At 37.8% G+C, this 19,815-nt stretch overlaps 1 protein-coding gene across 1 annotated transcript in view; it reads right to left on the bottom strand.

Annotated features, from left to right (window-relative positions):
- PREP (prolyl endopeptidase) overlaps positions 1–19,815 on the bottom strand; it is an 87,880-nt gene that overhangs the window by 52,399 nt on the left and 15,666 nt on the right. Inside the window, exon 7 of the mRNA XM_083856610.1 lies at positions 11,019–11,124. Within this exon, the coding sequence (XP_083712736.1) occupies positions 11,019–11,124 (106 nt within the window). The remainder of the gene's footprint in view (positions 1–11,018; positions 11,125–19,815) is intronic.

Raw genomic sequence — 19,815 nt, 5'->3', positions numbered from 1 at the left:
TTAATCCAGAAGCAAGAAATCAAGCACTTTTATGAACAGACATTTCTCAATCAGTTTCAAGGCTCCAATTTTACTTCCACTGGGATAATCATTCAAAAGACAGGAGAAGAGAATATATATGAGTCATTTTGAGAGAGTTATAGCTCATGGCCTCAGACAGCAGAACATAGCAACTGAAAAGCAGGCATCAAATTAATCTCTCTCCCTCACACTGCACTTTCTCTAATATAAACAGATTAAAGCACAAATACCTCATCTAAAAAATAACTTCATTATGAATATGATTTACCCCCCTGGTGGTGTTGAATAAGCTTGAATAAGGCTTTGGGTAACCTGGTCTAATGGAAGATCTCCCTGCCCATGGCAGGTAGGGTTGGGACTGGGTGATCTTTCAGGTCCATTCCAACCTCTCAACATTCTATAATTATAATGGACTCATAAATGTCCAGTCAGACAGTAGCAACATGGAAATGTCCTTGCTCAAATTAACAGCAAGCTATTTAATTTCATAGAATAGTTTGCATTTAAAGGTCATCTATGCCAATCCCCTTGCAAGGAGCAGAGATGTCTTCAACAAGATCCAGTTGCTCAAAGCCCCATCCCACCTGAATTAAAATGTTTTCAGGAATGGGGCATCTATTACCTCTCTGGGCAACCTGTTCAAATGTTTTAATGCATTTACTGTGAAAATCTTCTTCCTGCTACCTAATCTAAACATACCCTTTTTTTATTTTAAACCATTACTGGTTTTTGTCTGGCAACAGCCCTGCTAGAAAGTTTGTCCCCACCCTTCTTACAGACTCCCTTGAAGTTGTGAGGCAGCAGCAAGGTGTCCCTGAAGCCTTCTCTTCTCCAGGCTGACCAACCACAGCTTTTTCAGCCTTTCCTCATAGGAGAGGTGCTCCAGTCTTCTGATCTTCATCATGGTCCTCCTCTGGGCCTACTCCAACAGGTCAAGGTCCTCTGTGTGCTGTGGTCCCCAGAGGTGGATGCAGTGTTCCAGATGGGGTCCCATGGGAGCATGGCAGAGGCACAGAATGCCCTCCCTCATATCCTGCTGACCATGCTGCTTTGGATGCAGCCTAGGATACAATTGGCTACCTGGGCTGTGAGTGCTCATTGTTGGCTCATGTTCCAGCCTCTCATCCACCAATACCAAGTCCTCAGACCCAGCAGGGCTGCTGTCAATCCCTTCATCCTGCAGGTTGCATTGATAAAGGAGGTTACCCTGACAGAGGTGCAGCACCTTGCACTTGACCCTATGGAACTTCATGAGGTTCCCATGGGTCCATTCCTTGAGCTTGTCCAGGTCTATCTGTATGGTATCCTCTCCTTCAGGTGTGAAGCACCACTCAGCTTGGTGATGTCTGCAGACTTGCTGAAGGTGCACTTGTTCCCAGTGCTCATATGGCACCACTCCCAGTGGTCCCATTAGACCACAGACACTTGTCACCCACGTCCATTGGGACACTGAGCTGTTGACTATGACCCTCTGGATGTGATCACCCACCAACAACACCTCATCTACCCAAGAATCCACCCATCAAACTCATATCTCTCCAGTTTACAGAGACAGATATTGTAGGGGATCATGTCAAAAGCCTTAAAGAAATTAAAACAGATGACACCCTGTAGGGCTTTTTTATCACTAATTTTATTTATTTATATTGCTAATAATTTGCTTCCAAAATAAATACATCTAAAGTATTCATTTATACTTATGTTTATGTATAATAAATAAAAAATAAAGAAATACAGTGAAAGCAAAACTCGTTGAAATTGACCTTTAACAGATATGAAACATTTTTCTTAAATACTCTTGATGATCCTTCCACATATTTTTTCAAGACAACTAATTTTTTTCTCCCCATTTTTTAGGATACAATAGCCTTGTTTTGATATTCATTTTTGAAACTTTTTTAAAAGTCACTTCAATCACAGAAAAGTTTTTCAAAGCATGGAAGAGTATTCTCCCTCTCCCCACATTCCACTTTATGGCTGATGTCTACTGTCGCCTCACTGTCTCTTTTCATTTTCATTCAAAGGTTTTGATCCACTATTTCAGGCTACACAGCACAAAGTGACTCACTCCTCTGATGTTACTGTACATAGGACTGTTCATTGCTTATTTATTTATTAAGAGAGCCTGATAAACTGCAAGACTAAACTTAAACATGAAAGGCCAAATGATCCTACTTTCAACACTGAAGTGGATAAACATTACCTTTTCCCACCTGCCCTCAAGTCACATACATGCTTTTTTAGTGTGGGGAAAAAAAGAACAACATTCTAAATAAAGAAACAAAATTTTAAAAACTTCTAACTGATAGCCTTGCTCTTAGATTCTTTCTTGCAACCTTTTCCTGTCAGTCTAGTACAAAGCAGTGCCAGCTGACAATGAGTAAGCAACCAGCAAGCTGTGAACTTATGTGTTTCCTCAATTTTTATCACATCTTTTCAAGCCAGTGGTTCTCAAGTATTTTTCACTAGCCCCTCTTCTCCTACAAGTGTCCTCCCACCACCTCACACTGCTCCCACCAGACCTAAAACCACCAACCTCCAAGGAGCCCAGTACCCAAGCTTAAGAGCCCCTATCACTGTTATCTCACCAGAAAGCCCCTATACCTCCTATTTAAAACAAACTTGTGTTTAGCTTCCCTTCCAATCCAACTACTCAGGTGTGCTTTCCAATTAGCCAACACATTCAGCTTTTTGCATTCCAGAAATCACTGCAGCTTTTCATTAAGGCAATGTTTCTACATACCCAAAGGCTGCAAGAAGAGCCATGTCTTCTGCTCCCCATACTGGTTTATATCCCTTCTTTTTCCCCCGTCTGCTCTCACGTTTCAGGTCCCCTAGGAAGAGCAAACTGGGGCTCTGCCCAGAGCTCTGAGTCAGTAACTCATAAAACAGTTCTATAATGCTCACAAGAGGATTCTAATTTTTTCATTAGGCTTCCTAGCTGCTACCACAATACAAAATAAAGAAAAAGGTCAATATTAAGGACAACTTCAACAACACAAATAGGCCATGTCATGCTGGTCTAAGTTCATAGCCAAGGGTGATTAAATAGCTTTCATTTATTTCTTGTTGCACACCAACAGATTGGTGCTAAATTCCTTCTTTGCAGCACCAAATCACATATTCAAAAGAGTAAACAGTTAAGGCTGACAATCTAATAAAAAAGGAACAATCTCATTTCTCAAGGAAAGGGAAAAACAAAATTATTACCAGGCACAAAAGCATGAAGAGACATGCTACATGAAAAAACCTTTGGTTTTGTGGTTTGGTTGGGTTTTTTTTCTTTTCATTGGTGTTTGGGTTTTCTTGGTTGGTTTGGGTTTTTTGTGGGTTTTTTGGTTTTGGGTTTGTATTTTTTTTTGTAAGATGTACAACAAAGTCTGCTAATTAAAAATTGTGTTGTATCCAGATGTTTGGCTATTATGAAGCATTTTCACCTATTCCAAGAACAGTAACACAAAGCAATTAATGAGAGAAGTTTTCTTGTTTGACTGGTTCAAGGAACAAGCAAACCTGAGTGCTGTCTTTTGGAAGATAAGTTTGATGGAATAGCGACCAAAAATTGTGCCTTACAGTGCTCAGCTACTGGGCAAATATGTGTTTTTTTAATAAATACTTAGCATTAGATCACTTTTAAATGTTTGTTACAGAAGCCAAAAACTGAAAAGCCTACTAGCAGCTTAGCAATATAAGTAGGGAAATCTGGAGTATTGAATAAGGGAATAACCTTCTGGCCACAAATCCACAGTGCTGTCCTTCCTGACCCAACAGGCACTACACTCCTGCTACTGATTCATAAAACAAAATTAAGCCCTATCAGTTGCCTGACAGAGTGGTCAAATCCAGACGAGAATCCCATCATTTTGTCCTCTACCCCACAAGGAACTACAGAGGCAAGCACAAAGGGAAGAGCTCTCATAATCACAATTACTTGAAACTGAGTACAGCAAAGGAGTTACCCTAAAAGCTCAAAAAGCAGCCAGTTGTCTTCTCCCCAGTGAGGCCTTCTCACTGCATTGTCTTTTCACAATACTGTGAATTAGAAACACAGGTCTTGAGAAATGGAGTATTTGTAAAACACTGATATGCGATAAAAATATTTTTAAAAGTCTTTTTGGTTAAGTTAGTTGTAAACATAAAATTCTAGTTGGTAAACCTGGCCATTTCTAACACAAAGAGTTTTGTTGCAAAAACTGTGCCACAAACGGGGTAATCTGGTGGGATTCACAAGAAGCCTGTGGTAGTAGGGGAAGAAGGGAAACAGTATTTCCCCAAATCTCTTATCTTTTCAGACTAATTTTAAATCCCCATTAAAATGAAGCTATTACATTATTTGTTATAGGTTACCTACCACAGTGATTTTCTATTCTAAAAAGAAGCATTCTTGGCACAAGTAGCTCACAATGGCCTGCTTAAAAACCCAGCAAACAACTTGAACATTTGAAGAGGAAAATGTCGCAGTCTGTATACAGTAGAAACTCTGTGAAGGGAGGAAGGAAAGCATGAAGAACGTTTTAGCTAATCTGGGAGGCAGAAAAATGCTCAGATGCTCCCTGTACAGTTCATGGAAAGAAACACTGCTGTGTAGATTATCTTCTGAGGAAAACAATCTGACAAGGAATATCACAGGAGACTGCACTGCAAATTCAATTAATCTACAACTGTTGACAAAAATACCATGACATGTAGTAAAGGAGGAGGATGTGCTGACACACCTGAATTTTCAGATGTAGAAATAGACAAGTTAAATCCTTTTAAGTTTCCTGAATATTTAGAAATAGTCTCATCTATTAGATGTGATCTCCATTCAGAGACGAAGATGATTTTCCACTCAACACAGGACAAGTTTACAGCCACTGAATCACAGCCTGAGAAATACATGAGCAATCAGTGAATGCACAGGACACAATTTCCTTCAACTAATATAATGTTCTCTCTTCCAGAGAGTCTTTGACAACACCATTATCACCTCACTTATTATTTAAAGGCAGCATATTCAAGAAGAAGCAACAACTCATGCTATGCAGGAAGGTAATGAAACACATTAACTCAAGATTATTAAAGCAATGATTAAGTGGCAAATATCAGACAAATAATGTTTCATAAAAAGATAACTTATGAGAAGGGTAAACTAGAGGTTTCCTCTTCATCAAAGCAGTTTACTTTAGATTGTTAGCAAAATCATTCTGTTCTGTATCTTGTTGATTCTTATGTAAAAATCTGGACCTTCCCTTTCAGTGTCTCAGATTGAAAAGGTGCAAATTTACTTTTTTATTTGTATTGTCTAGACAGACAGCAAAAATGGGATAGCCATGTAATTGTGCATAAATATGGAAGACGTTCACAATTTAAGAAGGCAAATAAGGGTTTTACAGCTCTGTTTTTTTGACTGAATGAGCTTATCTGGTTGGATTAATCTTTTCAAAACAACCACAAACTGTTTAATTTAATTTGAAATTTAAAAAGGAAATATTTTCTTGCTATAAAACATGCCATATATAAGTAAGAGTAAAAATGGAAGACTACACATTTCTTTCACCTACTGGGGAAAGAAATATCTGAGCTCCTGTAAGCTTGTTATGGGCTATATTGTGTTGCTTGATGATTCCCAGAGTAGCTGACTCATCCCTAAATTCACGGCCATCTTCCAAGTTCTACAGGCAGAAATTTATTAAGCATTTTCTATTTCCACACATGAAACATACTGCTTAATTTTGTAATTTTGCACTCCTGTTTCTTCTTTCTTTTCCCAAGATGGGTACCCCTCCTTTTTACTCTACTGCCCCACTCTACCCTGAAAATTTAAGCAAAACAATTCAACCAGCTACTGTGCTCTTTGAGGGAAAAGGCCTTTTTTTGTCCCTCAGACAGACAAAATAAACTTTATTCTGAGCAAGAAGGTCTCCTAACATATAGGTAATTTTTTTTTAATTGTGACACATTTCTAACCTACAGGAAGGTATAAACAAAGCCCACAAATGAGCTAGCCAATCTTAATTCTAACAACCCTTAAGAGCAGCGCATTTACCCTTCTTAAACTATGACTTTACAATACAAATAAATTCAGAAGTATGAGAAGTTTGTTGACACCAGACTTGAAATACTTCATGAGTATATAATTTCATATGTCCAGCTGTGTGCTGAAGTAACTAGTTCAGCTAAATCAAACAAGTCCCCAAAAATGAAAATAATGAAAAACTATATCAGTCTATACATGAAAGAGAAGACTTGAATTTTTATTTGACCATACAAAATCACACATAATAACCTCTATTCAGATTGCATGAAGTTTTCAAAATCTTTTTCTTAAAGCCTCAGTAAAATGAGAAAAATTATAAAAACAATCACTATTTCTAAATAAGCTGTACAACATACTATCAAAGGGATTCAAACTATGAATCACTTCATGGAAACAATAAATAGCTTTCACTGAATCCAAGGGCCTCAACCTAGGAACCACAATATTGCTATTCAATACAAATAGAGCTAGTAAGAGGTAACTAGCCTATGAAATGCTTATGACAGGAATAGTTTAATATCATCATCTCTTCATAGTTGAGGGAAGTCTTAACCTTTGTTTTGCTCCATCCAGACAAGGGAAGTCAGGTTTGCCTATTCACCCTTGCTGCTACAGCCAAGGTGCTGCTGCAGAATGACACAGTCTTCAACACAAGTCTCTGTACATTGAGCACAGGAGCTTCTGCGACCAGACTGTGGTTTTAGTCCCTAAATACACACATGTGCATTTATCTTGACCTGCTGCTCAAACAGGACTCAAATTCTGATGTATCTCAAAGAAATTAAACAGTATTAAGGATACTTCTATAACCAGCCTCTGGGATTTTAAAGGATAAGTCCAAACACTGGAAGTGATATGAGAAGCACAGATGTAAGAGGTCTACTACAGAAGGAGGAAAGAAAAAAAAAAAAAAAAAAGAAGAGGAGGACGGAACAACCTAAGTACAAAATTACCACAAGATTGTGGTATCAGTTGTGTCCCTTCAGCTCTGAGGTGCATTCCATATATTAGGTTCTTTCCCTTGATTACTAGCTCTGTTACTTTTTTCCTCTTCATTACAAAACCATAGACCTGTCTCTTGACAGAAGCTTTCCTTGGTCAATCAATTTCAATAATCCAGGAAGTAGTTTAGTCAATATCACCGTAATCAGGTGTTAAAAACATAAGTAACTAAGAATTCAATGGTCATTTTCAGTTCTCAGTTGCAAATTCAGACTTATTTGCACCTCTGTCTTCAGCAAGCATCTCCAGGATGTAAAAGCATTTTGACTGAAATAATCAGAGCCTCTACCATGTTATTTCACCTCTTCTTTATGGTTACTAAATTGGAGTTGCACTGTCAAATCACTCTGTCCTTTAAACAGCATCTATATCAGGTATGTTATCTGCTAGATCCTAGGGTACCTATAATATCATCCATTTTCTTTCATTTTTCAATTTCCCTCATTCCCTCTTTGCCAGTCAGTACAATTTCTGAAATAACTAAAAGTCACTCAAATAGTCCTGCAACTAGTTCTCTTTTTTTTTTTTCTGACAACTTCTTCACAAACATCTGTGTCTCAATCAGGTAATTTTCACTTTCCTCTCAACTTCGTACTTTTTTTCAGATTTCCTTCTTTTTCAAGTTGCTTTCAGTTTTGTGGTATTTCTCTTTTCTTTTTCTCCCTTTCATCTTAAAAGCATATGAGCTACAATCCATGGGCACTTTTGGCAATCAACACAGGGGTCCAAATCTGTGCAGAGTGATACCTGCATTTCACATGGACTGAGTCATCCTGAGGGAAACACAGGAGAGCAGGTGCCTCAGCTAATGGTCTAAACAGGTATATTCAGTCCATCATCTTATCACACCTGCAGTCTGGAGGTGATTCTCACTTTACCTCCAACACAGAATTTGGCAGGAAACAGAGTCCTTCATTACAGCATAAGGTAAGAAAGTTCATTAATCATCTCATCCACTTTGATCTCAAAGCAGTCAATGATGTAACAGCTACTGGACAAACATGTGGCTTAGAGCACCTTAGCCTTGTTATCACATACCCAACTCAGCCAATAGCCCATTCAAGGAAACGGGTTTACAAATTTAAAACCAAACACAATTACTCCACTTGTCCACCCCACAGGTCCTTTAAATCATACACCTATCAGCCAATATTACTTGTCTGTGATATTCCAGTGCATTTTCCCAGTTATAGCTGTTAGACTTTATTTCAACTCTGAGAACACACTTGTTTAACACAGTATGAATTGATCTATGACTTACAGTTGGCACTTCTGGGAAAAATAAGAATGGAAAACAGGTTGCCAGGAGCTCTCTAGAAATGTAACTGTGCTTATAACTGCTCCTTCTAATCCACAAATGGGTTCTAAAATTCATCTCAGGTCACCACAACCTCCCAGTGATGACAAAGCTCTGCCGACCACCATAATGATCCAAGTAAACAGATGCACAGGAAGGGTGCATCTTCAAAGTCCTCTTAAATGAGTACAACACACAGAGTCTTGTATGCAACAAAGAGACATAAGTCTGAACACTGGAAACAGTAGAACCTAGTGATGTCTGGGTTCATAAAGTCACCTGACATTCTAACTCAATTTCTATTAAGATTCAGCATAAGCAGAGTGTCATCTAAGAATTCACACAGGAGAGAGCTGTTATGAATATCAAAGTTGGAAGACAAATCTTCATTGACTTTCATATCTCTGATGATCCACAGGGGAGAGAACTTCGACTAAAAGTGACTTAAGTCTAAGATGATAAAAATTTCTTCCGAAGCCTTCTCCACATCTCAGGTATCCATACGGGGGCTCGTGCTTTAAGGTATAACAAGGTTAAATTTATGCCACAAGCTTATGTTCTCACCTCTGCCTGGCCAATTGACCTCCCACACATTCTTGTGAGGGCTGGACCACTGGGACTCCTGCTTTTCCATAACCAGTGATTGCATTTGGGAGCCAATGCTTCAAAAAGCAAAGTGGGATTAAGCATTTCTTATTTCTGTAGAAAGCAGGCTGCAAATAAGGAACAGGAGACATTCACCCATATACATCCAAGTGAAAAACCAATGATTCAGCAGCAATTCTAGGTCACCCCATTCTGTACTATTGCTGCACTGTTGTCTACTGGATTAAGCAAGGCAAAAGAATCCTTGCAGGTTAGACAACCCAGTTTTCTTTAAACCAGAAAAAAACAGGAGAAAGAGATTCTTCAACAAGTAAGGAAGATGTGGATGGGGTAGGCAAGCCAAGGGCTTGGGTGATAAGAATGAGACACAGCAATCAACAAAACAGAGCTGAAGTGGAATCTCTCCAAGCATAGGCATGTAAAGAAGGAAGTCACTGCAGAACAGCCACATGGAGAAAGCTCTCAAAGCTGTACTGAGGAATCAGCACACTTGGGTGCCTGCCTGAACTGCCTCTACACTGATACACACAACATAGGAACAAACAGGAGGAGTTAGAAGTCTGTGTGCAGTTTCTGGACTTCAACCACAATGGGATAATGGAGGCATGGTGGGATAGCTCACAGGACTGCCATGCTACCATGGATAGACAAAGGTCATTTAGTAAGGACAAGCTGGCAAGGTGAGGAAGTGAGTTGTCTTTTACATGAAAGAACAGCTGGAATTTGTGGAGTTCTGCCTTGGGACAGTTCAGGGGATGGTCAATAGCTCATAGGTTAAGATTAGCAGGCAGACTAGCATGAGCACTACTGCAGTGGCATATACTACTGTGTGCTATGGAGTATGTAGTAGCAGTATACTGTACATAGTGGTACATGCTATGGACTTCCTAATTAAGAAGGAGTAGATGATGCCTTCTTTAGACAAGTGGAAGAAGACTCATGTTCACAGGCCATGAAAAAAAGTGAAAACTAGCCACTGTGATGTCTTCTGCGTAGAAGGACAATGTAATCCAGGGCTCAAGCAATCTAGAATTCTACAGTGCCTTGATGATAATTTCCCAAGGTGATCATAAAGCTGAAGCAAGAAAGTGTGCTGCCTGACCCAGTATGTACAAATAACGAAGAACTGGCCGTGCATGTGGAAATTGCTGGCAGCCTTGGCTGAAGTTTGGTTGTAGACAAGTCAGTAGTAGTGTCCTCTCATTAGCCTGAAATATTTTGTTAATAAACAAAAGAACAAGCTTCTTGAGATCCAATATTCAACAAAGAGCTACTGCAGTATTTATTCTGTTTCTGAAGTTTCTGAAGAGAGAAGCTGCAAAAACCAAAATAGCTAAGCTGTGTTTTAAGCAGTAAGCAAAACACACATTGAGGAATACCTTTCAATAACCCAATACTCTGGAAATACAAGACTATCAATTAGTAAACTAAAAGCCAGCCATTAACAACAGCCATATGATGCAAAGTGTTATACTTTCAGCTCTAACCACTGCAGCTACAAAGCCTAAATCACAAAAGCTAAAGGCTACTCCAACTAGAAAGCAAGGAAGGAGCACTTCATGAAAGCACATTTGAAATATGAGTCGATACTTCCACTATGACAACAATGGTGCTACCAAATAACACTGGAGGATTTTTATTTCCTAGTACTATGCATAGAAAAAGAAAGTTATCTATAAACCAGTCACTTTTTGTAAAAAAGTGCTATCAGCACTTGAAGGGAAATATGTGAAATTTTTAAAATACGAAAAAAGTTTAAACATGGAAAAGTATTAATGGCGTAGAATGAAATGGAACATACATGGGTATGGCTGCTTACACTATACCAACTTTTCCTTGTGACCTTTTAAACAAACTATAGAATGAAGAATGGAGTTTTTCATCTACTGATACATACCAGAAAATGGAATGCTAGCAGTGCTTATTTTATCTAATTTCTGCATTGTTGGTTAAGCAATACATGTATTTGAATACATATACGTATTTAAATACATATTTTTTTTCATTCAAACATAAGGTATTTCAAATCTTATACTGTCTTAAAAGAAAGCAAACTTACAAAGCAACACATACCTGATATACCCTGAGACTCTTTCTGTAGATCACAGTACCACAGTCTGTTCACTGGATCACAGCCTTCTCTGATGGACAGCAAGACATATCGACCATCATCTGACACCTGCAAGAAGTTACAGAAAAATCAAAGACAATTTAAATTCACCCTCTGGAAAAAAAGTCCAACTCTAAAAGTGAGTTCACACATGCAGAAAAATCTAGTGCTCCGGTTAAACAAACATTACAAGCTACAGCCACATTATAAATTATCTGATGAAGCTTCTTGGGTTGCTTTTGCACATGCATGTATGTACAACAGAATTTCTGAAATGGTGTCTGCTAGTACAGAAAGTCGTCAATAATTCTTCTATTCAGGCTTTGCAAACACACTACATACATTTCTGGACAAAGCTTTTGAAAGTGCAAGTCCAACAAAGAAAGGCAAAAAGTAACAAGAAGTCATCAACTTAAAAAAAAGTTTCCCTCTCCTGACTAAGCTGTTTTGAGCATATTCCCAAATTACCACATTTTGATGTTTTATTAACAGAGCTGATAGAGAAAGCTGTTTACTGTCCACATTCTTATACGACCATATCTAATGGAAATTTAAACCCCCAGTCACGAAACATGAATCCAAGTTCTGGAAATTTTCCACTTGGCACTATACACAGCTTCAAAACAATTCTTACATTGTAATTACTTCTTAGATATATTTCAGTTTCTATTTGTAACACTTGTTATGCAAAATATCTGCAGAATGAGTTGCACAAAATAAATTTCAGAAGAATTAAGTTCTAATTATACAGCTATTCCAACAGATCCACAATTTTAAAGACACAAGAAAGGTACCTAGAACAGAAACAAATCTCAGTGCATGAAAGTTAACAAAAAATCCCCAACAACCAGACACCTCTTGAAATAAAAACAATCCCTGAATGAGTGTTTCCAAATCGTATTTTTACAGGCATTTTGTTAAGAGCTAATTATACCACAAAAAAAGTCCATACAGCTAAAAGCTCACAAGACAAATAGAAAAGAACACCAAAGATTCCTACTGTAGCCAAAAAACACTCCATTATATGAAACAGGAAAGACATTTTTAACAGGGCAGCCTGCAAAATTGAGATATTTTGCCTTCTCCTTCCTAGAAACAAGTATATCCAGAAATGGAAACTGAGATTAGGTAATCTTTCTGGAAAGTACATCTTCAGTGGTTTTAGGTAAGCAATAATTGCAGGTGTAAATTTTAATTAAGAAAATGATTGCAATACACTACTTAAACATCTGTCCATACTTGTGAAAACATCAAGTTCCCTTCACTTTCTCACCAACTGAAAAAACATAAGAAATAACTTTAAGTTGTGTATGAAAATATGGATTTCAATTAAACTCAAGAGTATGACACACAAAAATCTTTTAGTCACGGTCAGAATCCACATGAATTTATTCTTTGATTCTGTGAGTAAAACAGTTAAGAGAAGACTGATAACTTTGCCCAGGAACGAACAGAGATGTGCAAATTTCTGAGGTTGTTGCAAGGGCAATTCAGAATCTCTGATGACAGCGAATCTGAGTACATCTAATTTTTTCTTCCATATTTCCAGCTGGACTAGTTAAGAGTTGATAGCAGTTTATGTTTAATTTGAAGTAAGAACTCCCAAAGCATCTTGCTGGTGGGATACCAATTATGTGCATCTCTATTACTAAAGCTATTCTTATACCAATGAGTTCTAAAACCCAAAGGAATGTGATAGAAGCAGGACAAGATGGTTGACGGCAGCATGCTAAAATGTTCAGTATTATACTGCAGATTTAGACATCCACATTGCAAAGTTACAGTTTGATAAGCAATCTTGGCAGCAGCATCAGCTTATGCAGTCTCCACCTCTAGCTCTTCCTACTGCTGTAGCAGCTTGTGTCCATGCAAGTTCATTCCCCATGTCATGCCAGTACAAGCCTCCACCACTTGTGAAGTAAACCAGTTCAGGGAACTGATCCAACTGAAAAAATGGCACGTTAAACAAAAAAAACCCCAAAAACCCCCACAAAAACAACAACAACAACAAAAAAGTAAACCTCCAAGAAAAGGAAAAAGAATTCAGAGGAAAAAAACACCCAAACAAACAAAACAAAGAATCCAGGAGGGGAAGGAGAAAGAAAAAAGAAAAAACTTAAAAATCCACAATAAAAAAAGAATGTAAGAAGCCCCTCTGCCAGATTAGTATCTCAATGAGTTCACTGTTCAATTGCACAAATGGCCAAGCTAACACACAGCACCAAACAGCTGAAAACACGAATAACAGGGGCAGAGATTGCTCAAGGCAGCTCAGACTGCATCACTGATGAATGTGTAATTACAGCCCAAATGCCACTGACCCTCCACTGTAAACAGACAAGAGTATGGGTTTCAGGATGGCAAAAGGAAATAGGATTTACCAACTATCATTTGGATTATACTGCTACTCATCTTCATGAGCTGAGCTGCAATCCCTGCTCTTGGCTCACAAATTTACCAACTAAAATTTCCTACTAGTACCTCACTCAAATCTCAGAATGCATTCATGGTTCAGCATAAGGGTTACAGCTGCAATGTCAGACCTAGTTTCCTACATTTAAGATGAAAAGGGAACATATCTCAAGAATTTCTGAGATCTGGAATGCCAGTCAGTGCACATTTCTCTCATTAAAATAATTACTATCATTTCAAACAACACCCACGGGTAAAAGGTAAGCAGGCTATAAAGCAATTGCAGCTCTTAAAACAACATTTAGTATCTGTCAAAAAAGGACGGAAGAAATCCTGTAGCCTTTCAAGTGGAGCTTTTAAAAACCTTCAACATAACAATGATTTTACTGGCATAACACAGCACTAATCCCTAACTCAGCACCAGTAAAGGAAGGATTATTTCAAAGAGCTGATGTTGGTATGCAGCTTTCAGTTTCACTACTACTGTCATTCAGTCAGTTGGCAATGTTGAGTTTGTTAGATCTGCTATTTCTTAAACATTTGTTGTGACCATCATTACACCATACAAACATACACAACAGTATCACTAAGATAGCTGTACTCCCAAGTACTATTTTATCTAGTCTTTCAAGCATTAAAACCTTTAAATCTTCCTTTATAGTAGAGTTTTGCCTTATAGTGGAGTGTTTTCTGTGGATTGTTTTTTGCCTAGCAATTTAGTTTCAATGTTATCTGTTCTCTCCATTTTGATGAATAGTAACCACTGCTAAGTCAAACACTAAGAGAAGAAGTGGTTTACCAGTAACTTCAATATATCAATGAACACCAAAATAAGAAAAATTATTTGAAGTCTAATTAGTAAAAAGAATCTTCTAACCACTTAAATCTTGTCTTTTGTTACAAAATACAACTAATTCAATATATAAGCAATATAAGGAACTGTAAAGGGTTATGAGGATCCACAGCAAAAACAAAAGTAAAATATTTTTTCTAGCAGGAGCAGCCGATTTCAGACCAAAAATTCATACATAATTGAACAAACAACAACAAAAAAGAATGAATACGAGAAGGCTGTTAGGGTTTTAGGCTTCCTAGCTCTATGTATCACTCAACTAAAATGTCAATATGAGAGATATTAGAGTGCTCAACTTTCAAGTTATTTGCATACCACCAGTGAATATTCATGCAAGTTCTGTGAACACTACCTGGACAGTCACCCCTGCCAGATTCAGGATAAGGAAGAGCTCTCTATATTTAGTTCACAAATAGGGGCCCTTAGAGTATGTCATATTCTATTAAGGCAACTATATATACACATCATTCCTTTACAGATAATAAATTAAAAGTTTTACTACCTTTGTCCTTTTTTGGTATCAAGGTGGAAAAGACCTAATCATGGCATAATTTGTTTCTGCATAACAAGATACTAAAAATAAAATAAATAAAATCAGTTATTAGATCCTATGCCTGTGTTGAGAAAAAGATACTCTCTTCTTAATTGCAGACATTAACACCATGGTAATCTACAACCTGCTCTGCATCTGCAGTTATTTCACAAACTATGCTCTTCATGCACTGATGCCTTTTGCATATGAAACTGAGCAACTGTCATTGCTATCTAATGCATTTCCAATGAAGCACAGCAAATGAATCACCTACCAAAAAAAAAAAAAATCCCCAAAATCAAGACAGAATCAAAGCTTTCCAACAGCACTAAAAGGTCAAATTACTAACTTCAATGTATCCAGCCATGAAAGATCAGATCACCCAGAAAAATAAAGATGTGTGGCAATGAAGATGCAACCATGCAATGCACTGGTATTAATAACCAGGAACTAAAATCTCACTGCATAAATAAGCTGGATTTTAACACTGCTACAATTTTCACTATATGCTATGGTTGTAACAGCTTAAAACCACCCAGAGTGACTGAATAGAATTTTTTTTTTTAAAAAAATTATTTAGGAATGTGCCTAGCCACCACAACAAAACAGATTCGTGACAGCAGTTCCTTCCTTAGTTTTAGATACATACTGCACAAAGACTTTTGCATAACACCACTGACCCTGGATATGACTCCACTAAGAAGAATTTACATGCAAGAAACCTTTCACTTGCTGCAGAAATTGCCTCTTTTGTTATTTATGAGTATTTTTAAGCTTTCTATCAGATGAACAAAAGAAAATATTAAGCACAAAAATCCATAAAGTACATGCCTTCTACAGAAAAAAAAAATAATTACTGTAAAATTTGCTGAAATATTTGGCAAGTAAAGAGCAATTACACTGTCTTAACAGCTTCAAGTGTTCTACTATCACAGATGTGCACATATGTCTGTGCCACAAAGATCTGCCTGCATGATGACAAAGAACCCCCACAGTAGTCGCCCAGCCTTTCCAATTCCACTTTTATTATCTCACTTTTTATTAGAAAAATCAAAGCTATTTTCCTTCCTAGAATAGGAAACCCTTTGGTAAAGGGTTGTGGGGTTTTGTGGTTTTTTAATGGGGTTTGTGGGGTGTGGTATGGGTTTGTTGTGTTTTTAATGAAAGGAACATAAAGCTACGTTCTGACATTATCTTTGCAGGGGTGCCAGAAAGTCACTGAAGCTTGCAAATAGCTCCTATCACATTTTACATTCTCACAGTCTTTTGAGACGTTGAGGATTGGGGCACGAACTCCCTCCCACAAAGCAATCTCTTGGGACTGTCTGCACAATCCAAGCCGCCTGAAGCTGCTACTCTCAGGCTGTAAAGGTATTGTTTTGTTTTCTGTTAGCAGAGTTATCAGTTTCAGAACCAACCAGATTTCAGAAGCCCTAATGATGGGTGATCACAGGAATGCATATTCAGAGGCATACATCAATGCATACATTCTGAGGCACAGGCCTGACATTTTATGCAGAACATGGACATGGTTACATGCAAACAACACTGATGTGTTCTATCCATCCACTCCCCAGGTTAAAAAACTTGTTCTGGGCATTAACTCAAATCCCTTGTTCCAGCTGGGGTTTTATTCTTGGATTTTAGATTCAACATGCTGGTATATAGAGCACTTATATTCTGACCATATCCTTTTGAGCCTCTGCTAACTTTGGGGTTGAAGGAGCCCTACCAAAGCCAGAGAACCGGGATTTCGACCCAGATCATAGTGCTTATGACTATTACAATTCCAACAGAACACCAGGCAGCCTTGTTCCAAAGAGGAAAACAGCAATATGTACACACATTTACATGCATTCTCTTTCCTATGTCTAGCACAGAATAAAATCAGTAGCATTTTAGGGTGACAAACAGCACACACCATTTTTACTTTGGCTTTCAGCTTGTTTTTGAGCAACGAAAGCACCAAAGCATCTGGATCCTGGCTAAGAGATTATCAGCTCCCATAGTCCCATGTGCAGCCATGATTTACCTGCCTCTTTTTCTTAAGAGTAAAATTCTCTGGGCCTACTGCCAGGGCTGTAGGAAGGTATACATTCTAGGCTTCTATTCAGGATTCATCCTTGACTAAGAGAGTGTAAGGCTTTGGAAAAATTCCTCCAGCCCTGTTTTACCCAGCAATGCGTCTCACTTGAGCGAACTGACAATGTTTTCAGCCCTTCCCCTCCATGCTGTTCACTGCTTCTATGTTGCTGCAGTGAAAACACTATAGCCAGCACACATCTGGCACATCTTACTCCTCTGTGCTCTGAATTTCATCTGCAAGATCACCTCCCTGGTTTAGAACCATTGATGTTAACTGACAGCTCTAAATAAAAAAAATCAAGAATTAAAGTAATAATTGTCAATTCAGAGATAGTGCACAGTGTTTGTTAGAAAACATGAAAAACTGTACTTATTTTACTGCTGGCAGAATTGGGATAGGAGGGCTCCCCTCACCCACTCCTTTCTGTTCTGTTTACTTTCCTGCTGGTACCACAGGGATTTCTTGCACTACCAACTGTGAAAGACTGTTATATAACTTCTTGTTTAACTTTGAGAATAACAGTCTGTCTGTGAAAGAGAGATATGCTCAGTCAGTCTGGAGAAGAAGCAAGAAAATGCAACTTAAACAGAGAAGCATGGGAAGCTCCGGTTTTCCCAGAATACCTATGACATTGCCAAGGTTTTAAAAATCTTCATACCAGACTGCCCTCTACTGGGCTGTTACTCAATTAAATCCTATCCCTGCCCTTCCCAACTCTCCTATCATTCTAGAATCTGTAGCAGAAATGCATATGCTTTTTCTAGACTAATGAAGAGATTTGATAGCCTCTTTTTCAAAACTTACATATCTGACTAACAATAAACAGATTTTTTCCTCACAAACAATTCATTCAAGCGAAGAGCTGGAAATGCATATATATTTTTCTGCCAACACCATTTTCAGCACCATGGATTTTGCTTAAATCAAGCATACTTGGGGCTGGTGTTGAATGTATAATAAGGATTAAAACCCTGAAGCTATTTGCTTGCATGTTGTCTTGTAAATATATTAAGCTGACAAAATTTTATACAACCCTCTTCTGTTCTTATGAATGACCTAGTTTACCATCTCCATTGAGAATACACACCACTCCGACTCCCTACAGAGCACACCTGAGATCATTTTTACTGAAGCATCATGGCAATATTATTAATTTTGCAGTCTCTGAAGAATCTCCTTGTCAGGTGCTTTTCACCTGCAAGTAAGGTATTTCTCTTCCTTGACCTTGGTTGCAAGTTCGCAAATTCTGTTCAAACCTAGGTATGAAGGTTCAACTCTCTCCTCCATTATAGAGAAAAGTTTGGTACTTAAGACTAGAACACCCATGTCATAATTCAACTGTTTTCACTGAAGCTCATGTAAAACATAATGTCTCTAGCTAATGGAATAGCAAAGCTGGTAAAATAAAAATTTTTTATTCATCTGACAGGAATGCATGAAAGCATGCATTTTATGACATGTTGAGCTGTGCAAAGTTGTATTTTAAAATCTATAGCAGCATATCTTAGCACCAAGGAAGTATACTCAGGACAGCACCAAATAGCTATATAATTTGATTTTGACTAATGATATTTTAATTTTTACCCCATTACTTTGTGGTCTTCCACTTTCTCAAACACTTAGAAAAACTGACCAGAAAACCTGTTGAAATGGCCTGAAAAGATTTTTGACCCATTACACAAGGGTTATGAAACCACATTTTGCAATTGCACTGTTTTGGTTTGGGGTTTGTTGTTTTTTTGGTTTTTTTTTTAAATTGCAGAGTATTTTTCTCCTGACCATTAAAAACCATTTTTTCATTAGTATCAGTACAACAGAGCCATGTGTTACAGCTGGAGCTCACAGCACAACCCCAGAATATCAGCTGTTTTAAAGTATACTCACTTAGAAAAGTTAATGATTATTTACAGAGGTGGATCTCTGCTTTTCCACTCCTCCCTAAAGTAACATTTATTCTTAAATACCAAGACCTCTGGAAGTTCAGGCTTCCTAGAGGTCACAAAACCCACCCTAAAGCCATACCCATCCTGTAACATAAATTTATTAAACAAAAACCCACAGTAGGGAGATGTTTCTCTATGCACTGTCCTCTCCACTTCCAGAACACTACTGGGGCTGTTCCAACTCCAGTGGTTTCAGAACTCATAGCTGTGCTACATTCCTTTACCCTCTGTTATGCAGCAAAAGTCTAATTAATCAGACTGCAACAGTCCTTCCCCGTGGAAAATGAATTTGCCTTCAACACAACATATGTAGTTAGCTCATGATTCTGGAAAGGAATAATAATAATAAAAAATAAATAATAATAATAATAATAATAAGCATCACTCATGTGAATCGGGGGACAGATCATTACAGGACATCTGCCACCAACAAAAAACCCATTTATTTATGTAATTAGGGAAAAATAAGGATAACAATGGCCAAATTCCATTTTATTGCCAGTTAAAACCCAGAACTGACTAGTTTTTGAACAGTTAAAAACATCCCCTAAGTCCCATTTGCAAGTTTCCATTGATATTCAGGTCAGTTGTTAAAAATATGTTTCATGAATACATGAGATTGTGTAAATGTTATTTGTGTAGGTTATTTGCAGAACCTACAGATAAATCCGATTTGTTAGAGAAAGCTCAGTCTCATTACTGCTGGGAAGACCTTCACGTTCTCACTTACTGTCTCATTTTAAATCCTGCTGTTCAAATCCTTTGAAAGAACCTTTGTTTTTTAGCAGCCTACAGTAAAGACATCCTTAACATTTTCATGAGTTAATGTGTCAAAAAGTGACACAAACTGAGGATCACATTTTTCAAAGGAGGTCCTCGCAGAGAAAGTATTTGTAGGAACTGAGTACCCCAAACCAGGTAGAAACACTTCATA

The sequence above is a fragment of the Zosterops lateralis genome (assembly GCF_965231275.1).
Source record: "Zosterops lateralis genome assembly, chromosome: 3".
Lineage (NCBI taxonomy): Eukaryota > Metazoa > Chordata > Aves > Passeriformes > Zosteropidae > Zosterops > Zosterops lateralis.
This window is presented reverse-complemented; position numbering and strand designations above follow the sequence as displayed.